Genomic DNA, 21329 nt, shown 5'->3' with positions numbered 1-21329 from the left:
AACAGGACAAGCTGAACTGCCCAAACAAGAAGCATGTGAGCAGCTGTTCATGGGATCATGCAGGACGGAAGCCGACGAAGGATATCTGTGAGTCACTGGCACAAGCTGCGTAGCTTTAGGGCCCAGTAACAAGGTGCAGGGTAGGATCTGGGAAATGGAACTTCCCCTGACTGCTCCTATGAAGTCTGGCTCTGGAGTGGGGAGATCAGAGACGAAAATGGTTTTTGTTTTTGTTTTTCTATCTCCCAGGTTTCACAGCTTTAAGGATTGCTAGGAGACAGCCTGCGGGGAAGAGGACTAGTGTTCCCGTGGAGGACTGCCTTCAGAGGAGAGGTGCTGCCCCCAGGTGGCCTGGAGGGCAGTGGGCAGCAATGCAAGGCAGTGTGGAAGGACACGGGTACGCAGGTTTCACACCTGGTGCTCAGAGGGTGGTGGGGGTGAGTGTGCGGGAGGACACCAGAGGATGTGAATTATGACCATGATGTCTTCCCATTGGTGCCCAGAGGCTGATGTGGTCGGGAAAAATTCAGGCCATACGTACTTTCAGCTGGCTCAGGTAGGGCCTCCAAGTTCCGTCCAGGAGGCTCTGCCGATATTTCTTTGTGAAGAAGCCAAGGTAGGAAATGAAAGCCGTTGTAAGTAAAATGTCTCCACATAACGTCCTTTCCTGCTGTTTGAAGTTCTGCACGGCGTCTGCCCACCTCACGTTTTCAGAAGTGAGTCCTCCAACCTACCATTTCAAAAGCCAGAGAGGAGAGGAGGCGTGTTACACAGCAGGTCATAGAGCCGTGATTCCATCATGGAGAGCGCCCACTGCACGCTTCATAGCGGGAAGAGGCAGAACGTCACTTACATGGCCCTTTCCACCAATGGGGATTTGCGCTGCCCGTAGCAAAGCTTTCAGTACACAAGCCCCCATTCTGTCATGCATCACAGGAACCAAGGAAAGATGACGGGGTTTGACTCTGCTCTTTCTATGTGTGGAGACTGATACCATTTAATCAAAGGGTTGTTGAGAGGATGAAATATAATCATGTATGTTTATTATTTAGCACAATATCTGGTCTGTGGAACATGTTAGAAAATTAGCCACTTCTTTCTCCTTTCCAAATGCTGGGGAAATGAAAATAAACAAAATCAAATCCATGCACCATAAATAATTCACAGAGGGCGAGGAGACAGATGTGCTAATTGAGACACAGAGAAGCATGGTAAGGTCATGGGTATGTACAAAGTCCTGACCCCCCAGCCCTCTTCGGGTTGGTACAGTCTCCCTGGGAGGACAGCCATCCTTTCTACAGAGGACTGTTAGTGGTATGGCGGAGCTTTGCTTCTGCATTAGGACTCATCCTTTATTTTTTCTTCTAATGATAACATCATGGAACGTCAGAGTCTGGACAGACCTTAGAGATTTGCCAACCCAGTCATTCACATGCCTGTTTTCAGATTACACAAAGGTCAGAAAGTCCAAATATCTCACCAGAATCTCTAGGTTGGTAGATACAGGGGTGGCTTCAGAGCCTGAACATCCTGACTCCTAGAGCAGAGCGCCACACTGCCTCCCACGAGCACTGACTCAGAAAGTGCTCCAGCCAGGCAGAGGAGGCTGCGCTAAGTTCAGAAACCAAGCAGGGAGGTGAATGGAAGGCAGGCCAGCTAGGAGATCCGGAGGACTTCTTGCACATTGGCAAGAGTTGCTGTCTCTAAACTGAACTGTTCAGCTAAACGGATCATCTCAAAGCCACACAGAAGCTGGTCCAGTGACAACTGCACAGACACACATTTGGGTATGGCAGGTCTTCATTACATCACAGCTCCATTCAGTGATGGCTATGACTCACTGCTCCCCAGATTAAAACATCTGGCTCCGCTGTGTAATTCAATGATGGCTGGAATAAATGTCAACAGGTGTGGAGTGTACTTCCCTTCACTGATGAGGAGGGTGCTATAAAGTCTCTAGCTTGAAGAGAAATCATATCCATTTGACTCGCTTTGCAGAGTCTTAGCTGATATATGGGATGAGAAATACAAGCCATAGGGGATTTAAAAAGGCTGTAAATTCTTTGACGTTCCTGTCATTAAGAGTTGCTGTCTGTGCTCTCTGCCCTTTAATCTGTGACTGCTTTGACCTATAGAATACAGTGGAAGTGCTGTTGTGCCAGTTTTCAGTCCCAGGCCTTCAGATATTGGGACTTTCCACTTCCTGCCTCTTGGGACACTTGTTCTTGATGTCCTGAGTTACTATGTAAGACGTCCGACTACCCTGCTAGAGAGAGTGCGTGGAGAGGCCCTGAGGAAGGGAGAGAGGACCAGCTGCACCCTCCCTTCCAATCATCACTGCCAAGATGCCCAGGCATGTGAAGGAAGTCGTCTCGGGGGCCTCCAGCCCAGCCACCAGCTGAATGTACCAAGTGACCCCAGTCATGGCCACATGGAGCAGAAAACCTGGCCAGCTGAGCCCTGCCCTCAACAAACTTGTGAGATATTATGAAATGGTTATTGTACAAAATCACTAAGCTTTGGAGTAATTTGTTATGCAGAAACAAACACTCATAACACAAGCACCACTGCCCTGACCTGCAGACTTGATTTCCCAGGAAGGCTGGAGCATGTGTTTATATGTGTGTGTGTTTGTTTTCTGAAATACTCAGGGTCAGTAGGTCTCATTCTTTTCTGTTTCTATCTCAGTTCCTAATCTTGGCCATACCCTTATAATGAAACATTACATAGACAGGAACGTCACGGTTTGCCTATAAAATGCTAGCTTTGTCTTGTAATGTTTCTTCTGGTCAATACACATGAATATAAGCGTGTTCCCATTTTGCATGAGCTGCCTGATAGATCCAGTGCTCCCATCCTCCCAACCATGTCTATAAGAAAACTCCTTTGATCAGATCAGGGTTTATGCATCCACATTTTCCTCAGGACTCAATTCCTGCATTTCAGCACATTTTAATACTTCCCTCCAAGTCAAAGCGCTGCTGTGCTGTGCTCATCTATCTTGCACCTCCATGGCATTTGACAAGCCTGCTAATATAATTACAGCTTGGGCTGCTGTGGCTTACACTCACCAGGCGGTTGGCGAGGGAGATGGTGCCTGCGGTCACTTCGGCTTCTTGCTGACATTTGAGTTTGTCTGCTGTTGCTTTCTCAAACCTGGCTGTGAGCTTTGCCAGGTTTTCATTAAGGTGCTGTATAGGAAGGAATACAAGGACCGTCAGTCATTTCAGCCCATGTAACTACCAGTGCTCATTAGCTGAGGGTTCACATGGAGGTGGTTCTGAAGGAGGCACTCTGCGGGGGCATTCCTATGGGACCAGGGAAAGCAGGGCAGAGAAGGAAATGAAGGCACATTCGGGGAAGATCTCAGGCAGGTCCTAGCAAGGACTTCATCTTGATCCTGCAGTGGGAGGGTGGAGTGGACATCCAGAGATGTCCTGTTCCAAGATGAGAGAGCTGAACTTCATACCCCACCACCGCAGTCATCGAGGTGTTGAATGCTACGAGGTGTGAGGGATGTGGATGGGGGGAAGGTTGCATACATTCTGCCTCTGCTTGAGTTGGAGAAAAATGGGTTCCAGTAGCCTGACAAAATGGTGCAGGTGCTGCTATTAGAAGCAAGAACACATCAAAACTGGAGTTAGCATGAAAAAGGTCAACAGCAACCCATGTGGGCCAGGGAGGACAACTGCCAGTATCTGCTGCAGTTAGTCTGGGGCTGGGCTGTCTGGAATCTAAGTCCTCCACTGGCTCTAAGGTCCTAGAGTACAAGGTAACTTTTACTTAACCTCATCTAGTCTCTCCCATTAACACGATGTATAGGAACATAAAAAAGACATAATTTCAATTTTTAAAAAATGTATTAAGAATTTAAAATTGAAGCACGTAGCTTTTGTTGCCCTCCAAGTACATATTTTTACACACAAAGATACATGGACACACAGCAGATACCTCCAAATACATCTCAGGTCTGTGCAATAACTGGGGTTCAGGCTGCTTTGTTGGTCATTACTAAGGCACAAGAGAAATCAATGTAGGGCCAAGTTTAAACATCCAAGCAGTTTAAAAAGCAGGTGGTGGGCCATCCAATTAAGGATGGCAGACTGGCCATGCTCATTTACCTCCTACACTTCCCAAGACTTCTCTAAAATGATTATGAAGCAATTAAAATAGTCATAAGCCCATTACACCAAGCAAATTGGTGAGGGCCATTTGGAGGGTGAGGAGTCCAACAGATTTATGGAGGACCACACTGGTGAAGGAGTGGAGACCGCTGGAGCAGGGCAGAGGACACGACAACTGAGAGTTAGCTGTTGTTCACCAAGGGGAAACTGATCAGCCCACAGAGCCCTATACAAACTGGAGATCTCAGAAATGTCAGGTGTGATTGAAGGGGAAGATGAAAATAGGAGGATTAATTGGAAGCCTATTGATTCTTGCTCTCATATCTCCATCCACATGCACAGTATGCAATGCCACTAGTCACCTATGTCACCAGGTAAGAAAGTCAATAGAGAATAAAGGTGCCACATCTTGGCATAACTCATCAGATCTTGAAAACAAATTCTACCAGTCAACCAGCTCTGCCCTTGCCTGCAGACCTAGAATTAGCTTTTGATCACTACTCTTGTAAACATGAAAGGACAAGAAGAGATTTAATGCAGGCTTAGATTAAGTTAAACAAGATGAAAAAAATGACCTAGGAAAGAGAAGAGGCAGAATTTTGGTAACAACAAAAACAGCAACTGCAACAACAAAGTTAAAACTTTCACAGTTTCTCAGACAGATTCAAGATGATTCATCCACAAAACAAGAACAGGATGTTATTAAAAGGAAGAGAGAATAACAAAAAAAACTCTTGTGGAAATCACTATTGTTGTTAATATAAAATATAACAAAATCAAGGGAAAGGTTAAAAGGTGAATTTGAGGAAATTTCCTGAAAAGCATAAGAAAACAAACAGTAACAAAAAGATGGGAGAAAACAGAGGACTGATCTAGGAGGTCCAACATCTGACAGATATGCTTTCCAGAAAATAAGAGTAAACAGTAAACATAAGGGAATTTACCAAAGAAATAATACAAAATAATTTTCTAGAGCTGAAGAAAATGAATCTTTACATGCCAAACACAATATAAAAAAAGAATGACAGCTAAGCACGTCAATGTAAAGTTTCAGACACCAAGAACCAAAAGGAAAAGATTAGAAGACTTCAAGGAAAGGGGGGGAAACTGTGCATCCACAAAGGAACAGGACATTGACTGTCCATGAGACTTCTCCCCAGACAAAAGCATAAAACATTCAGTGTTGTGGCAGGGTGCGGTGGCTCACGCCTGTAATCCCAACACTTTGAGAGGCCGAGGCGGGCAGATCACCTGAGGTCGGGAGTTCGAGACCAGCCTGACTAACATGGAAAAACCTCATCTCCACTGAAAATACAAAATTAGCCGGGCATGGTGGCACATGCCTGTAATCCCAGCTACTCGGAAGACTGAGGCAGGAGAATCGCTTGAACCCAGGAGGCAGAGGTTGCAGTGAGCAGAGATTGCGCCATTGCACTCCAGCCTGGGCAAGAGGAGTGAAACTGTCTCAAAAAAAAACAACAAACAACAAACAACAAAACACAAAGCAAGAACAACAACAACAAATTCAGTGTTCTATGCACAAAAAATTAGCAACTCAGAAGTCAATACTTTGCAAAACTGTTAGTTCAGTTTACGAATAAAACGAAGACATTTCTAGACTATAACAATGCAGAAAATTTACCTCTTCCTTAACATTTCTGAGAACGTTCTTTGAGAATGAGCCATAGCAGAATAAGAGAGAGAAAGGTTGTGGCAGCAAAGAAGGACAAACAAAGAATACTTAATTGTAAATGGAAAGTTTAGAAATAATGGATGCTATGCAAAAGGAACTAATGCAAGAGAAAGAGAGAATAAAGGAAAGTAGAAACTCTGGGGAGTGGGGGTGAAGAGGCTGTGTAAAACAAGAGAATGTAATTCTAGATCTGTTATGAACAATATAGACACGTTCACAGAATAGAAATGGAATTATTGCTTTTTTAACTTTGCAAATCAGTCTATGGACAGAGCATAGGCCACTTAATTTTGGTTACAGAAGAGAATGTATTTTCAGTTTTGGTGGTTACAAAGCAAAAGTAATGATAAGCAGCAATAACAAAAGCTGGGAAGTAGAAGGAAGGGAGCTGAAGGCAGGGGTAAGAGCGTCATCTTGTGCTATGGTTTGGATGTCTGTCTGCTCCAAATCTCAGGTTGAAATGCAATTCCCAGTGTTGGAAGTGGGGCCTCATGGGAGGTGATTGGATCATGGGGGCGGGTCTTTCATGAATGGTTTCGCATCATTCCCTTGCTGGTAAATGAGTTCTTGATCAGTTAGTTCAGAGGAGATCTGGTTGTTTAAAAGAGTCTGGGACCTCCCTCTTCTCTCTTGCTCCCGCTCTTGCCATATGACATTCTGGCTCCCCATTGCCTTTGGCCATGATTGTAAGCTTCCTGAGGCCTCGCCAGAAGCCAGTACCATGCTTCTTGTAAAACCTGCAGAACTGTGAGCCGATTAAACTTCTTTTCTTTACAAATTACCCAGCCTCAGGTATTTCTTTACAGTAATGCAAGAATAGACTAACACATCTTGAAAGCGGAGAGCTCCAAGGGAGCTGCCTCTATGTAATAGAACAGGAAATAAAGGTTACATTAACTGTCAGATTGGCAAAAAGTAACTGCATTTTTTTTTTTTTTGAGACAGTCTCGCTCTGTTGCCCAGGCTGGAGTCTAATGGCACGATCTCAGCTCACTGCAACCTCTGCCTTCCAGGTTCAAGCAATTCTTCTGCCTCAGCCTCTCGAGTAGCTGGGATTACAGATGCCCACCAGCATGCCCAGCTAATTTTGTATTTTTAGTAGAGATGGGGTTTCACCATGTGGCCCGGGGTGGTCTCAAACTCCTGACCTCAGGTGATCCACCCGTCTTGGCCTCCCAAAATGCTGGGATTACAGGCGTGAGCCACCATGCCCGGATGTAACTGCAGTTTGTGTCATTACTCTTTTTTTTTTTTTTTTTTTTGAGACGGGGTTTCCCTCTTGCTGTCCATGCTGGAGTGCAATGGTGCAATCTTGGCTCACTGCAACCTCCGCATCCTGGGTTCAAGTGATTCTCCTGCCTCAGCCTCCCAAGTAGCTGGGATTACAGACGTGCACCACCATGCCCGGTTAATTTTGTATTTTTAGTAGAAATTGGGTTTCACCATTGTTGGTCAGACTGGTCTCAAACTTCTGACCTCAGGTGATGCAACCACCTTAGCCTCCCAAAGTGCTGAGATTACAGGCGCGAGGCACCATGCCGGCCATTAAAGTAATGGCAAAAACCACAATTACTTTTGTGCTAACCTAATAAAACTGGTTACTGTAACTATATTGGGAAGACATGGAAATGGACAACTTATAGCCTTAGCTAGCTAGCAAAAGGTCAACTGCCTCAATAAGATACATCAAGAAATAGATATCAGCATAACACATGGACAGAAGTCAGAAATTCAAGTGATCAGAAAGTGGGAAGATAATGGAAACTTGTCAGATGAGTCTAGTGTTGAAAAAAATAGAAGTTGGTGGGGATAAATTATGACAAAATGAGCAAAACCGTGGGAATGGGAAGCCATTACTTAACTCTAGGGTCAATTAATGACATATGAGAATCTTTTGATTATTTTTAGACTGGCCTAAAATAAGATTTTTACGTAAAAGTACCTGCTGTTTTAAATATTGGCAATTAATTAAATCATCTGCAAATAGACTGCGTGGGCCAACTGGAACACAGTTGAGCTGCTAGGTAGCAGGCTCTGATGTGATCTCAAGCACCAGAAACAGATGTAAGAATTAAAAGAGATTCCTGTTTCTCATCAGAAGCCTTTCTCTACTATTTGATATTTCATTCTGTGTGGGATTATACGCTCAAGGAAAATGCCTCCCTTGTTCTATTATTTTTATAAATCATAACATTAATATATCTTCACTATAGAACAAAAGAAAATGTAGACTAGACAAAATAACCATCCAAAATTCATCACCCAGAGATAACCGCCACTGTTAACATTTTTATGTGTTTCCATTCTGTATTAGGCCATTCTTGCATTGCTATAAAGAAATACCTGAGACTGGGTAATTTATAAGAAAAGAGGTTTCATGGGCTCACGGTTCCGCTCAGCGGCTGTATAGGAAGCATACCGCTGGCATCTTCCTGTGAGGAGGCCTCAGGGAGCTTTTACTCATGGTGGAAGGCAAAGCAGGAGCACATCACACGGCCAGAGCAGGAGCAAGAGGGAGTTGCCGGGGGGCAGGTGCCGCATACTTTTAAATGACCAGATATCACAAGAACTCACTCACTGTCATAAAGACAGCACCAAGCTATAAAGGATTCTCCTGACGACACAAATGCCTCCTACCAGGCCTCATCTCTGGCACTGGGGATTACAATTCAACATGAGATTTGGGCAGGAACAAATATCCAAACTATATAATGTCCTGCATACAGTAATCAAACTGAAATCTGCCTTGAAATATGCTTTCCCCCCACTTTCTGTATTCTGAATATGAAATTGTTTACTTGGAATTATCCTAAAATCCTAAAAGGAAGACTTGGGTGTGTGTATGTGAGATTGGACTAGGCTGGGAATGGCCCTGCAGCATATAGGAATCTTCTTGCCTTGGGTGGGTCTCCTGGTTAGGGATGGGTGTTAGCCCATCTCCTGTGTTATTAGCAGGGAGTGCCCACATTCCTGGGATGTTGACGGGGATATGTATAAGTGGAGGATGGAGAGGAGGTTGTTAAAAGCAAAAATACATTTTTTCTTTCCAGAAAATATTTTGGCAGAAAAGAAGTGCCTTCCAAAGGTAGCCAAGGATTTTTAAAATATTCTTATTGCTTTCGCAGGTTGAGTGGGCCCATCATGTGAATGTTGGCTACTGAAAAGGTATAAACATTTTGAAAACATTCTCTTTGCACCAACTGTTCCTTTAGTTAAAATAACTTGAGTCAAGAGTCTTTGAAAATGCAGTTCTTGTTATACTTTTCTGGAAGAGACGGAAAAATATAAAAATTATCGGGAGATCTTTCCCTCCCAAAAAGCAGGAATATGGGCTGGACATGATGGCTCATGCCTGTAGTCTGCCCGTAATCCTAGCTCTTTGGGAGGCCAAGGCAAGAAGTTCACTTGAGGCCAAGAGTTCAAGACCAGCCTGGGCAACATAGCAAGACTCCTTCTCTAAAAATAAAAAATAAAAATAAATTCAGGAATGGGGACGTGACGGTGTCTTGCATGTGATGTTCTTTGAAGGGAGCCATTGTTATGGTGATTATCATCTGTTTTAAGTAAACTAGTCCATGAACATGTGCATTATAAAACAAGCATATTGAGAAGAGGTGAGTTGCTTTGCCAAAGTTCTTTTTTTTTTTTTTCGAGACAGAGTCTCGCTCTGTCGCCCAGGCTGGAGTGCAGTGGCCTGATCTTGGCTCACTGCAAGCTCTGCCTCCCGGGTTCACTTCATTCTCCTGCCTCAGCCTCCTGAGTAGCTGGGACTACAGGTGCCTGCCACCACGCCCAGCTAATTTATTTTTCTTTTTGTATTTTTAGTAGAGACGGGGTTTCACCATGTTGGCCCGGATAGTCTCAATCTCCTGACCTCATGATCCTCCTGCCTTGACCTCCCAAAGTGCTGGGATTACAGGCATGAGCCACTGCACCCAGGCCAAAGTATCTTTTTAAATAGAGAGATTGGTCTCAAGGATCTTTGATCTAGAACCTTTTTCCATAGATTCTAATCTAACAATCAATAAACCCATGTCACATGAGGCATACGGCATGTCTACAATCCTGTCTTTCACAACTTGTAAAATCCTCCTTATCCTCATGACAAATTTGTAGCAAGAATCTTATTTGCCTAGAATGCACATATAGAAATTAAAGATCCAGAAAATTTTTTGGATTGAACTTGATCACAGCCGTGATTGAGTCCATGCACAAGGTTGGATGTGCATGTGGTAGACGGCACATGCTGTCAAATGGGGCAGTAGTGGATGAGCAGTTACAGTCACGCTCACAGCAGGGGTGGCAGCTCCTGCTGCTCCCTTCATCATGGGCTGGGCTCTAGTCTCATGCTTTATACACAGCACATCCTTTAATCCTCACAATAGTCTCATGAAGCAGGTACTATTACTGTGTCCATTCTACTTCAGGAAGCTAAGGTTTGGACATTTTGGAAACCTTTCTAAAGGTCACACAATCAGTAAATATTACAGCTTGGATTGGAACTAAGGTATGTGGAAGGATGGATTTTTAGCTGCCATGCTATCTTCCAGGATTCTGATTTCTACCTGTTACTTTGTTAGTATAAATTTTTATGGGAAAGGTGAAGTTCAAGGGTGTGAAAGCAAGTAATTCAAGATCTAAGCTGTTGGAACTTTAAAATATTTTGAGCCTTAAGGTAATGTGATTATAGGTCTCGAGTCATAGGACAGGCAGCTATTACCTAGGCAGTTGTAACCTTTATTTCTCTGATTATAGATTGGCCTTTTTCCTTACCTACATTGTCTTGTAAAACATTGCAAATGACTAAAGGGCACCAGGGAAGACTCCTTCCAGCTTCATTGCTGATCTTTGTTATAGATTAACCTCCCTTTTACCTTTCTCACACAAAGACTCCACATTATCTAAGATGGAAGGTTAAATACACTCTTTTAAATTGGAAAGGAAGTGAAACAAGCTGTACAGAAAACTGTAATTAAATTGTTGTAACTCATAAACCAGCCTATTATAGAAAATTTCTTTGTTTTCTGCCTATATAAGTAACACCTTAACGTTTTACTTTGCAGCACTCACTCTATCTCTTTGGAGTTCATGTTTTCCGAATGGCCATTCCCAGTTTTTCACTTAAATCAACTCTTGAAGCTGGATTCTGGGCTGGGCTCAGTGGCTCATATCTGTAATCCCAGCACTTTGGGAGGCTGAGGTGGGAGGATCACTTGAGCCCAGGAGTTCAAGACCAACCTGGGCAACATAGGGAGACCCTGCCTCTACAGATTAAAAAAAAAAAAATGAATTCTGATCCTTTCAATTATTTCAGGTTGACAAGGAAAATCTCCCCAAATAGGTGTGAATCCAAGATCACAATCCCCATCTCCAAATCCTGGGTGAAGCAGACATAATAACAACATCTACATGAGTTTATAAAAGCTAATGACCCTCACAGTTTTATATTTACGGACAAGGGGGGCCACCTACTAAGTCACAGTATATAACTTGCTTTAAAGAACTTCCACAAAACAATGCAGATAGCTGACACATTTCCACACATCCATGCTACTGAAAGTGAGACAGGCAGATAGTTGGCTAGACCTGAAGGGAATAGGTAAAAAGGGTAAGGTGGCTAAAATCTACATTTCCAAGGAGAAAGAGAAAAAGTCTCAAAATTTTAACCTTTTGTTCAGAAAAGGAGAAAACCTTTTAGGACCACAGCTTGTAAACCAGTGGTCCAGTGGAACTGTCTTGTTTGGCCTATACAGTGTTTGACAAAGAAATGTAAAAAGTTGCCTCTATTGAAAAATGAGATTTTGCATGAAAATGTGGTTTTCCCACTTCTCTTTAAAAACCATAACATTAGGTGTTAGATGGTGACCGAAGAGCGTTGTTTGTATTGGAGGTGGACTAGCAGGGTAAGGGGCTCTGGGGTCACTCACAGCGATCTTGGCTTTGATGGCGGCCAGCTTCTCCTGGGCAGCTGTGAGGTCCGCGGTGGCTTTGCTCAGCGCCTGGCGCTTGGGTTCCACATCACAGAACACCTCATAAAATCTCACAATATTGATGACCCAGGAGCAGAGGCCTGCAGCCGCATAGGATTTGGTGGCCACAAACTCGGGATTGAACTCGGGGTCTTGCAGATACGGCCTGATGGCTTTGAGGCAGTTCTCGTGAATGTTCTCTTTGTTGAAGTTTATTAGCGAGTCCAGGAAGCCATCCACTTTGGCCATGGTGACCTTAGCAGCCTTCCAGCTCCGGTCCTTGGGCACCCTACCCCCGGGGGCCATCAGCACCATCACCGCAGCGCTGACGTTGCTGACGGCCAGAGGCGGAGAGCCAAATGACTTCAGCTCCGTCAGGTTGGTCTGGGAAAAGAGAAGGAGGTCGTTAGGGGAACATGAATGGGCTTTCTTTGTCCTCCGCCACTGATGGAGTTAGGTTGTGGAGTGATCAGTTTGAAAGGGCTGCTTTGAAGCCTGCAGCAGCCCTCTGAATTTTAAATATCATGACTCATCAAAAGGAAACCAAAGCTACTCCCTAGTGGCTTCAGACTTCTCTGAATGGTTAGCCAAGACTCAGCTATGTTCTTTCAGCACTTTAACTGACTCGCAGCCCATTAGAAACACACAATTATTTCATATTCAACTGAGAAATACAAGGATGCCGACATACTCTGAAATATGCAGCATGCTATGAATAAAAGATAAGGTTATTATAAATTAATTTCCATCTTGGATTGAAGAGAATAGCACTGTAACCCAAGTAATTTTTTTTCCTTAATTAAACTGCTTTGTTCCATGAGCTTGTTCTAACTACACTTCACTGTCCTGACAGCAAAACAGCATTTTCTGCCAAGAAATAATTCAGACAGAAAGCAAGGCACAGCCTGTGAGTCAGCTGCTCTGCCTGGTCCTGGGTTTGTCCTTTGCTCAGAGTTTCGCTTGTTCCAGAAAGACACGGCTGAAAGAGTTGATCTTGGCAAATTACTTAAACCTTCCAGAACTTACCACCTTCATCTGTAAATTGGGGGCAGGAGAACTCACTACTCCGTACATAAAATGGTGTCATAAATGCGTATGAAGTTGATTCAAGGCCTGCTATGACATTCAGTGAGAAGCCTACAACCAGGAGTAGGGAATTCTAATTTTCTGTTGCTTGGGCATCCATTTTGAATATAGGTTTAACTTTCTCATACCAGAAGCAGGGCTCAGTTACCCTGGACACAGTTTCCAGTTCTATACCACACCCAAATGACTCAAGCCAGTAGCCAGAGAATTTGGATCTCTCCTAGGCAGGAGCTCCCTGCTTTCCTGCCACTTCCTTTAAAGGGACCGTTCATGCATTTGCTGAAAACCTAAAGTGACCCACATCCTACTTTCTTATATATACTTATATATTAACATAAGATATATCTTATATTAAATATGAGAAACATATTTCTTGTATATACTTTCTTTTATATATATATACACATCCTACTTTCTTTTATATATACACACTTTCATATATATATATATTTCTTTTATATATACACACTTTCTTACATATACTGCCAGTTGCCATGCACTTCTATGCACTTCTCTTTCTCTCTGCCTCACTCTTCATTTCTACCTCTCGTGACCCAGGGACAGAGCACTACCCTCCCAACTCATTGCATTTTCCCTGCTCAGGATCTGTAAGTAAAAATATTTGAATGTGTTTCCTATTGTGGTGGTATACTGAATTTGCGTCTTCCATCTGAAGAACCAGGGGCTGCTCCAGGCTGGGTTTTCTCCTGGTACTGGGCTGAGCTCCCAGCTCAGAGTGATGGTCAGGCAGGCATAAACGACATGGATTGGACAAGAGCCACAAGGGGATCCACCAATATAAACAAATTTCCCATGTGAGGGACCCCCTGGTCGTGGGTCAGACAGCTAAGCATTAGGCTGTCTGCCAGGTGAAAGAAATATCTGTGAAAGGTACATTGCAGACTCCCACGCCCAGCTCCCTATCGCTTCCTATTGGGGCAGTGGAGCCCCAATGTAGCTGGAGGCTCTTAAAATGCTGTGAAACCATTTGCTTATGGTGCTAACTTTGTCAGTGGGGGGAAATCTTGATTTCAAAAATTAGATTCTTATGCCAAATTAATTTGAGGTGCTCTTGATCCACAAACAAAGAGAATTATTTCTAGCTCTGAATGGAAGTACTGTGGCAGATGCTCCTTTCATTCTTGCAGTGGATTTCACATTTGGTCCCAATACACCTGTGAGGGCAGGGCGGTGGGCAGCACAGGTGTGAGAGGGATACCAGCATACCTGTCGTCACGGCCCCCTGAGATGACAGAGGGCAAAGTGAGAAAACACAAATGTAACCAAAGAATGCCACGATTTTAAAACAGCATAAGTTAAGCAATGTACAGAGATGAAAATGAATTTTATAACCCAGATATATCACTGTTGATGTTTCCATGTACAGTAACTCCTTCTCCTTTCAGTCTTTTTCATATTCATATATATCTATAAATTAATCATGACTCTTTTGGTTTTAGTGACAGAAACCCTAGAAGAAGTACAGAGGGAGATTTTCTCACTTGAGTATCTGGCAAGGGCAGGCATGGAGCTGGCAGTATGATGAGTGGAATCCCATTCTGAATGTTGTCGGCAGGGCTCTGTGGACTTTCTCTTCCTTCCCTGTCTCCCTGTGTGTGTGGGTTGCTTTTTTACACCCCAGTTTCTTCATGTTGGAAGGCACATGGTCTAACTCTGACTGTGGCTCACTTTCTCCTTTTCTCACTAGGCTATAGCTGTGATCACCTTCTTTCAGTGTATTGACTTGCCAAGCTCATTGCCACCTCAGATCCCTGCCCGGAACACTTCCTCCTAAGACATTTGCATGGCTGATACCTCTGCATCCACCAAGACCTCAATTCTGGCTGGGCACGGTGGCTCAAGCCTGTAATCCCAGTACTTTGGGAGACTGAGAAGGGGGATCACCTAAGGTCAGGAGTTCGAGACCAGCCTGGCCAACATGGTGAAAACCCCATCTGTACTAAAATTACAAAGATTAGCTGGGTGTGATGGCAGGCGCCTGTAACTTCAGGTACTCTGAGGCAGGAGGCTGAGGCAGGAGAATCGCTTGAACTCAGGAGGCGGAGGTTGCAAGGAGCCAAGATCATGCCATTGTACTCCAGCCTGGGTGACAAGAATGAAACTCCATCTCAAACAACAACAACAACAACAAAACAACCTCAATTTAAATGACCCCCACCCTGTAAGACTCTACCCACCAACCTCCCCTTCTTAGTCATTTCCCATCCTAGAGCCAGGATGATTTCCTTCAGAGAACCTGAAACGATTCTCAGTTTTTCCTTGTTGACTTACTGTATCCCTCCTCTTCATGAGATCAGGGACCCCCATTTATCTTGTTAACCATGGAAGCCCCAGTGCCCAGAACAGAAGAAATTATGTAGTAAATGCTTGTCAAAATATGTGTTGAGTGATTGAATGGAAAGAGAAGGGAAAGAGACTTTTTATCCAATGCAAGTCAAAATTTAAAAAATCCCTGGGAAAAGATCTTGTTTGGTTAAGCACAGGCCCTCAAGCCAATTCGCATGGGGCAGGCAGTTATAGCAGTGTGCTGCTAATAGAAACACAAGGCTGGAAGAAACTTTTTTTTTTTTTTGAGATGGAGTCTCACACTGTCGCCCAGGCTGGAGTGCAGTGGCATGATCTCGGCTCACTGCAACCTCCACCTCCCAGGTTCAGGCGATTCTCCTGTCTCAGCCTCCCAAGTAGCTGGGATTACAGGCGCCCGCCACCACACCCGGCTAGTTTTTGTACAGTAGTAGAGACAGGGTTTCACTATGTTGGTCAGGCTGATCTTGAACTCCTGACCTCAAATGATCCACCTGCCTCGGCCTCCCAAAGTGCTGGGATTACAGGCATGAGCCACCGTGCCCAGCCTGGGAGAAACATTTCTCAGAAGAAGGCAGAAATTGTTAGGCACAGGCGCTCTGGGCTCCACTCCACTTCTGTGTTAGGACTATTGTTCTAGCTGTGTGGCTGCTCTTCCCCAAATATCTGCCTGATGCATTTGTTCTTCTCCAAGTTTTTCTCAAACGTCTCCTTCCTAAGAAGGCCTACCACCTCTGCCTCCTCCTACCCAGCCTCTCCAGATGCCCAGCCTCATTGCTTCTCCTACTCTACTCCACATTTTTCTTTTTTCCCCACAGCATCTGTCGTGCTCTACTACATTATATAAGTCACTTTGAAGTTGTATTTATTGTCTCTTGCCCCTTACTTCTGCTAGAGTATAAGCTTCAGAGAGGCAGGGATCTTCCCTCATGGATGTATCACATGTACCCAGAGCAGTGCCTGGCATAGGAAGGGCACTCAAAAAGTCTTTGTTGAGTGAATAAATGAATCAATATGTGTGCAGTCATCATTGGACAAATATTATTTAGTACGTACTAGGCATTCAGTTTGAGTGACGGGGATACAAGAAAGGCAAAGTCCTTTTGCTCATTCAGGTGGGGGAGACAGGCAACAAACAGATACATCTTTGATATTTTAAATACTGAGAAAAACAAACACAAGGGCTCATGAGAGAGAATTCTTGGAATGTGATGATGCCACATTAGCTAGGAAGGTCTCTTCCTCTCGGAAGGCATCTTCAAGAAGCTACATTTCACTGGGATCTCAATGATGGGAAATGGCCAGCTCTACAGACTGCAGGAAGACTGTTACAGGCTGCTGAGCAAGCAAGTGTAAAGGCCTGTGGCAGAAGCAAGCTTGGCTATGATGTACAGTGGGGAGGACAGTCCAGAGAGTGGTGGAGAGGATGGCTGACAGGCAGATGGAGCCAGACCACCAGAGGCTCCGGAGGCCATGGGAAGGAGTATGAGGAGTATGGATTTTATTCTAATTTCACTGGGAAGCCACTGGTGTGTTTTCGGCAGGGAATGGAATGATGTGGCTTATGCTCTCAGATATGCTTGTTGCAGTGCAGACACACTGTGGCAGGGGAGGGTGGATGAGAAACAAGAGAGTCAGGAGGCAGCTTGGCCGTCTAGGCAGGGAACTGAAGGTGGCTTGGTCCAGGCTTTTTGCAGGAGCGAAGGTGAGAAGTGATTGGATTTGGGACATATTTTGGAGCTAGTGTAGGCAGAACTTATGAATACTTTTAAAAAGAGGTGGCCAGGTGTGGTGGCTCACGCTTGTAATGCCGGCACTTTGGGAGGCCGAGGCAGGCGGATCATGAGGTCAGGAGATCAAGACCATCCTGGCTAGGTGAAACCCCATCTCTACTAAAAATACAAAAAATTAGCCGGGCATGGTGGCAGCCGCCTATAGTCCCAGCTACTTGGGAGGCTGAGGCAGAAGAATGGTGTGAACCCGGGAGGCAGAGCTTGCAGTGAGCCGAGATCGTGCCACTGCACTCCAGCCTGGGCGACAGAGCAAGACTCCATCTCAAAACAAAAGAAGTGTGAGAGAAGGTCACTAGTTCTTCTAGAGAGGATTTTTTAAAAGTCTGTATATGGACAATCCACACTTTATCTAAAATTTATCTAATTTCTGAAAACGTAAGTCATTTCCCAGAATTTACCTCACAGATAATGCTTTGCTGAACATTGTTCTATATAAGTGAAAACTTTAGTTACTTACGGCAGTCTTCTTGGAAGTGGGATTTGCCGGATCAAAGGGTAAAAACATTTTTAGTATTCTTTGTACACATTATCATTAATAATTATTAAATTATTTAATAATTATTTGATTTATTCAATAATTATTCAATTAAATTATTAGTAGTAATAATTATTATTTCTCAGAAATTTCAATCCCAAGCATCAGTATTTGAGATAACCTATATGCACTCCCATCCTTTCAACACTGGGAAATATTATTTAAATTAAAAAAAGGATAGATTAAAAATAAGATCACAACATTGGTTTAATTAATATATGCATATTATGCAAATATATGTGTATTTACTAGTGATGCTAAACTTTTTTTTCATGTTGATAAACTATTTGGAGTTTTTATTTTGTGAGTTGTTTGTTCTTGTCCTTTGTCTACATTTCTACTGGGATATTTATCTTTTTCTTTTTGATTACTGTAATTGTTAGGGTTTCTGCAGGCAAAATGATGATACAACACACCAGCTCTTTTGAGGAAAGTTAACTAAAGGAACTATTTATGAAAGTGTAGATTGAAGAGACCTACGAGAGAGTACATTACTCTGGGCTAGTAATGTTAGGGTGAGTGGAGCTGGGGAGGTTCCAGTTCCACTCTGGGCTTGAGGAGACAAGGGAGAGGAGGGGTTAGCAGAACCTGGAGAGACAGAGAGAGCCCTCTGGAGAAGGAGCCCTACAAGAGCTGTAACCATTAGCAGAGGGCAGGCGAGGCCAAAGAAATGACTACCGGGATCTCACTCTCTTTCTCCTTCCTATCACCTTCTGATACGCAGCATGGCCAAAGGTCACAAAAACCTAGAGGGCAAAGGCAGTCCAGTGATACAAATTCATGCAAATCAAGTCTCCCAGGTTAGGGAAAGCACAGAGTTGGGAAGGGCAAAGTGTAACTGGGTTGAGGGCAATAAGAGGAGGGGAGCAGAACAAATGGGAGATACCCAGTACAATTCACGAGAGCTTTTCATATATAGAGAATATTTACTCTTTTCACATATGTGTTGAAAATTTCTTTTAAAATTTTGTTTATGGCACTGGTACAAAAACAGACACATAGACCAGACCAATGGAACAGAATAGAGAACCCAGAAATATAAGGCCACACACCCACACCCATTTGATCTTCAACAAACCTGACAAAAACAAGTCATGGGGAAAGGACTCCCTATTCAATAAATGGTGCCGAGATAACTGGCTAGCCATATGTAGAAGATTGAAACTGGACCCCTTACTTACAACATATACAAAAATTAACTCAAGATGGATTAAAGACTTAAATGTAAAACCTAAAATTATAAAAACCTGAGAAGACAACCTAGGCAATACCATTCTGGACATAGGAATGTGCAAGGATTTCATGACAAAGATACCAAAAGCAACGGCGACAAAAGCAAAAATTGACAAATGAGATCGAATTAAACTAAAGAGCTTCTGCACAGCAAAGAAAACTATCAACAGGGTGAACAGAGAACCTACAGAATAGGAGAAAATTTTTGTAAGCTTGGATCTGACAGAAGTCTAATATCCAGCAGCTATAAAGAACTTAAATTTACAAGAAAAAACCACCTCATTAAAAAGTGGACAAAGGACATGAACAGACATTTCTCAAAAGAAGACATTCATGTGGCCAACAAACCTATGAAAAAAAGCTCAATATAGCTAATCATTAGAGAAATGCAAATCAAAACCACAATGAAATACAATCTCACGCCAGTATTGGGTCCTAGGCTTAGTATCTGGGTGATGAAATAATCTGTACAACAAACCTTCATGACACAAGTTTATCTATATCACAAGCTTGCACATGTACCCTGAACTTAAAAGTTAAATAATAAAAAAAGATGTTACTGGCTGGGTATGGTGGCTCATGCCTGTAATCCGAGCACTTTGGGAGGCTGAGGCAGGTGGATCACAAGGTCAGGAGTTCGAGACCAGCCTGGCCAGCATGGTGAAACTCTGTCTCTACTAAAAATACAAAAAATTAGTTGGGCATGGTGGTGTGTGCCTGCAATCCCAGCTACCCTGGAGGCTGAGGCAGGAGAATCACTTGAATCCAGGAGGTGGAAGTTGCAGTGAGCCGAGATCGCTCCACTGCACTCCAGGCTGGGCGACAGAGTGAGACTCTGTTACCATGATGTGGCTTCAAAGGAAATGACTAAAACAAAATTCAAAAAAAACTTTCTTCATGTTGTAATAATATATTAATGTACAAAATATCAAAATACAATCTGGGCTTTTCCCTTCAAGATTATAATAAATTATTAAACTTCTATTTAATGCAAAACAGTTTGTTTATGGTATTTTGTGATCTACAGAAATTTAAAGCTTTTATGAAGTCACATTTAACAGTCCTTTTCTAAATATAGTTCTTTGTTTCTGCATTTAGAAAGACCTTTCACATACATAAAAACTGATCTGAAAACTTTTCAGAAGTTTTCTAGTTCTTTTACAGTTGTATTTCTTTATTATTCTTAACTGTTCTACAAGATAATACTGTTTTGTCCATTTATTAAGAGTATATACTTATTGTGGAATATTAAGCAAAGATAAAGATAAAAACAAGATTCATAATTTTATTAACCAGGGAAAAAACATTATGTCCTGGTGTGATTCATTCAGTAGCTTTCTTTTTTATGTCTCTCTATTATTCTCTCTCTCTCTCTCTCTGTGTGTGTGTGTATATATATATACATATATGTATGTATATATGTATATATGTATATGTATATATGTATATATGTATATATGTATATATGTATATACGTATATATGTATATATGTATATATGTATATATGTATATATATACACACACACAAATATACATGTATATATACAAATATACATATCAATCACTATACTAATTTCGAACCTACTGTTTTACTGAAAATAAAATCTTAGTTTTTCTTGTCAATTATTTTTGCAAATATGATTTAAAATAAACAATGCACACTTTTCTTCCATCTGGATATACATAATTTATTTGGCTAACTTTATATTGTTGAACACGTAGGTTATTGGCTCTTTAATAATTGGTTAAATAATAAGAACTTTTAATAACAGTAGAGACAAATATGCCAAAAATCAAATTGGAGTTCAATTAGAGTAGTATTTTACTTTTAACTAAACTGGAGAAATAGTATCCTTATAAAATTGAATCTCCCAGTACACAAAGTATATATGTTTATTCATATCTTTTAAAATATCCTTCAATAAGGATACGTAGTTTTCTTCACAGTTTCAACAAATTTCTTTACACTTATTTGTACCATATGTTTTGGTTGTTATTTTGAAAATATATTTTCTAATTGGTTATTGTGGATATTAGGAAAGGTATTGCATTTTAAAATTTATTTTGCAATGAGTCCTTAACTTTCCCTTTTATTTATTTTTTATATCATCCATAAATAATATTATGTTTGATATTTCACAACATTTAGGTGATTAAGATTTTTAAATTTATTATTGCATTGGCTAGAAATCTAGGAGACATTTTTGAATTACAGTAGGGAAGGGAGCTGTCATTGCGCTTTCTCTATGTTAATGACAATGCCTCTTGGGTTCTATCATTAGATGGAATGTTTTGCTCCTGGATTGGGATTGGTTTCCATCTGCTAGTGAAATAGCCAAATATTATTTTATTCCTACTTTACTGAGAGTTTTAACGAGGAACAGATGTTGAATTGTGTTAAATATCATTTTGACATTTCTTAAGGTGATGGCGATGGTTAACATGAAGTGTCAACTTGATTGGATTGAAGGATGCAAAGTATTGTTCCTGGGTGTTCTGTGAGGGTGTTGCCAAAGGAGATTAACATTTGAGTCAGTGGACTGGGAGAGGTAGACCCACCCTCAGTTTGG

General features: G+C 42.3%; 1 protein-coding gene across 2 annotated transcripts in view; it reads right to left on the bottom strand.

The window, feature by feature from the left end:
• The window catches only part of DNAH9 (dynein axonemal heavy chain 9), a 382482-nt gene that overhangs the window by 104350 nt on the left and 256803 nt on the right, over window positions 1-21329 (bottom strand). For both annotated transcript variants that reach the window (XM_024235511.3, XM_054535462.2), the window contains 3 exons: window positions 11745-12170; window positions 3072-3191; window positions 542-730 (listed from right to left, as the gene is read on the bottom strand). In XM_024235511.3, the coding sequence (XP_024091279.3) occupies window positions 542-730; window positions 3072-3191; window positions 11745-12170 (735 nt within the window). The remainder of the gene's footprint in view (window positions 1-541; window positions 731-3071; window positions 3192-11744; window positions 12171-21329) is intronic.

This window comes from Pongo abelii, chromosome 19 (assembly GCF_028885655.2).
Source record: "Pongo abelii isolate AG06213 chromosome 19, NHGRI_mPonAbe1-v2.0_pri, whole genome shotgun sequence".
NCBI lineage: Eukaryota > Metazoa > Chordata > Mammalia > Primates > Hominidae > Pongo > Pongo abelii.
The sequence above is the reverse complement of the archived record's forward strand: the minus strand, read 5'-3'. Positions and strand labels throughout refer to the sequence as shown.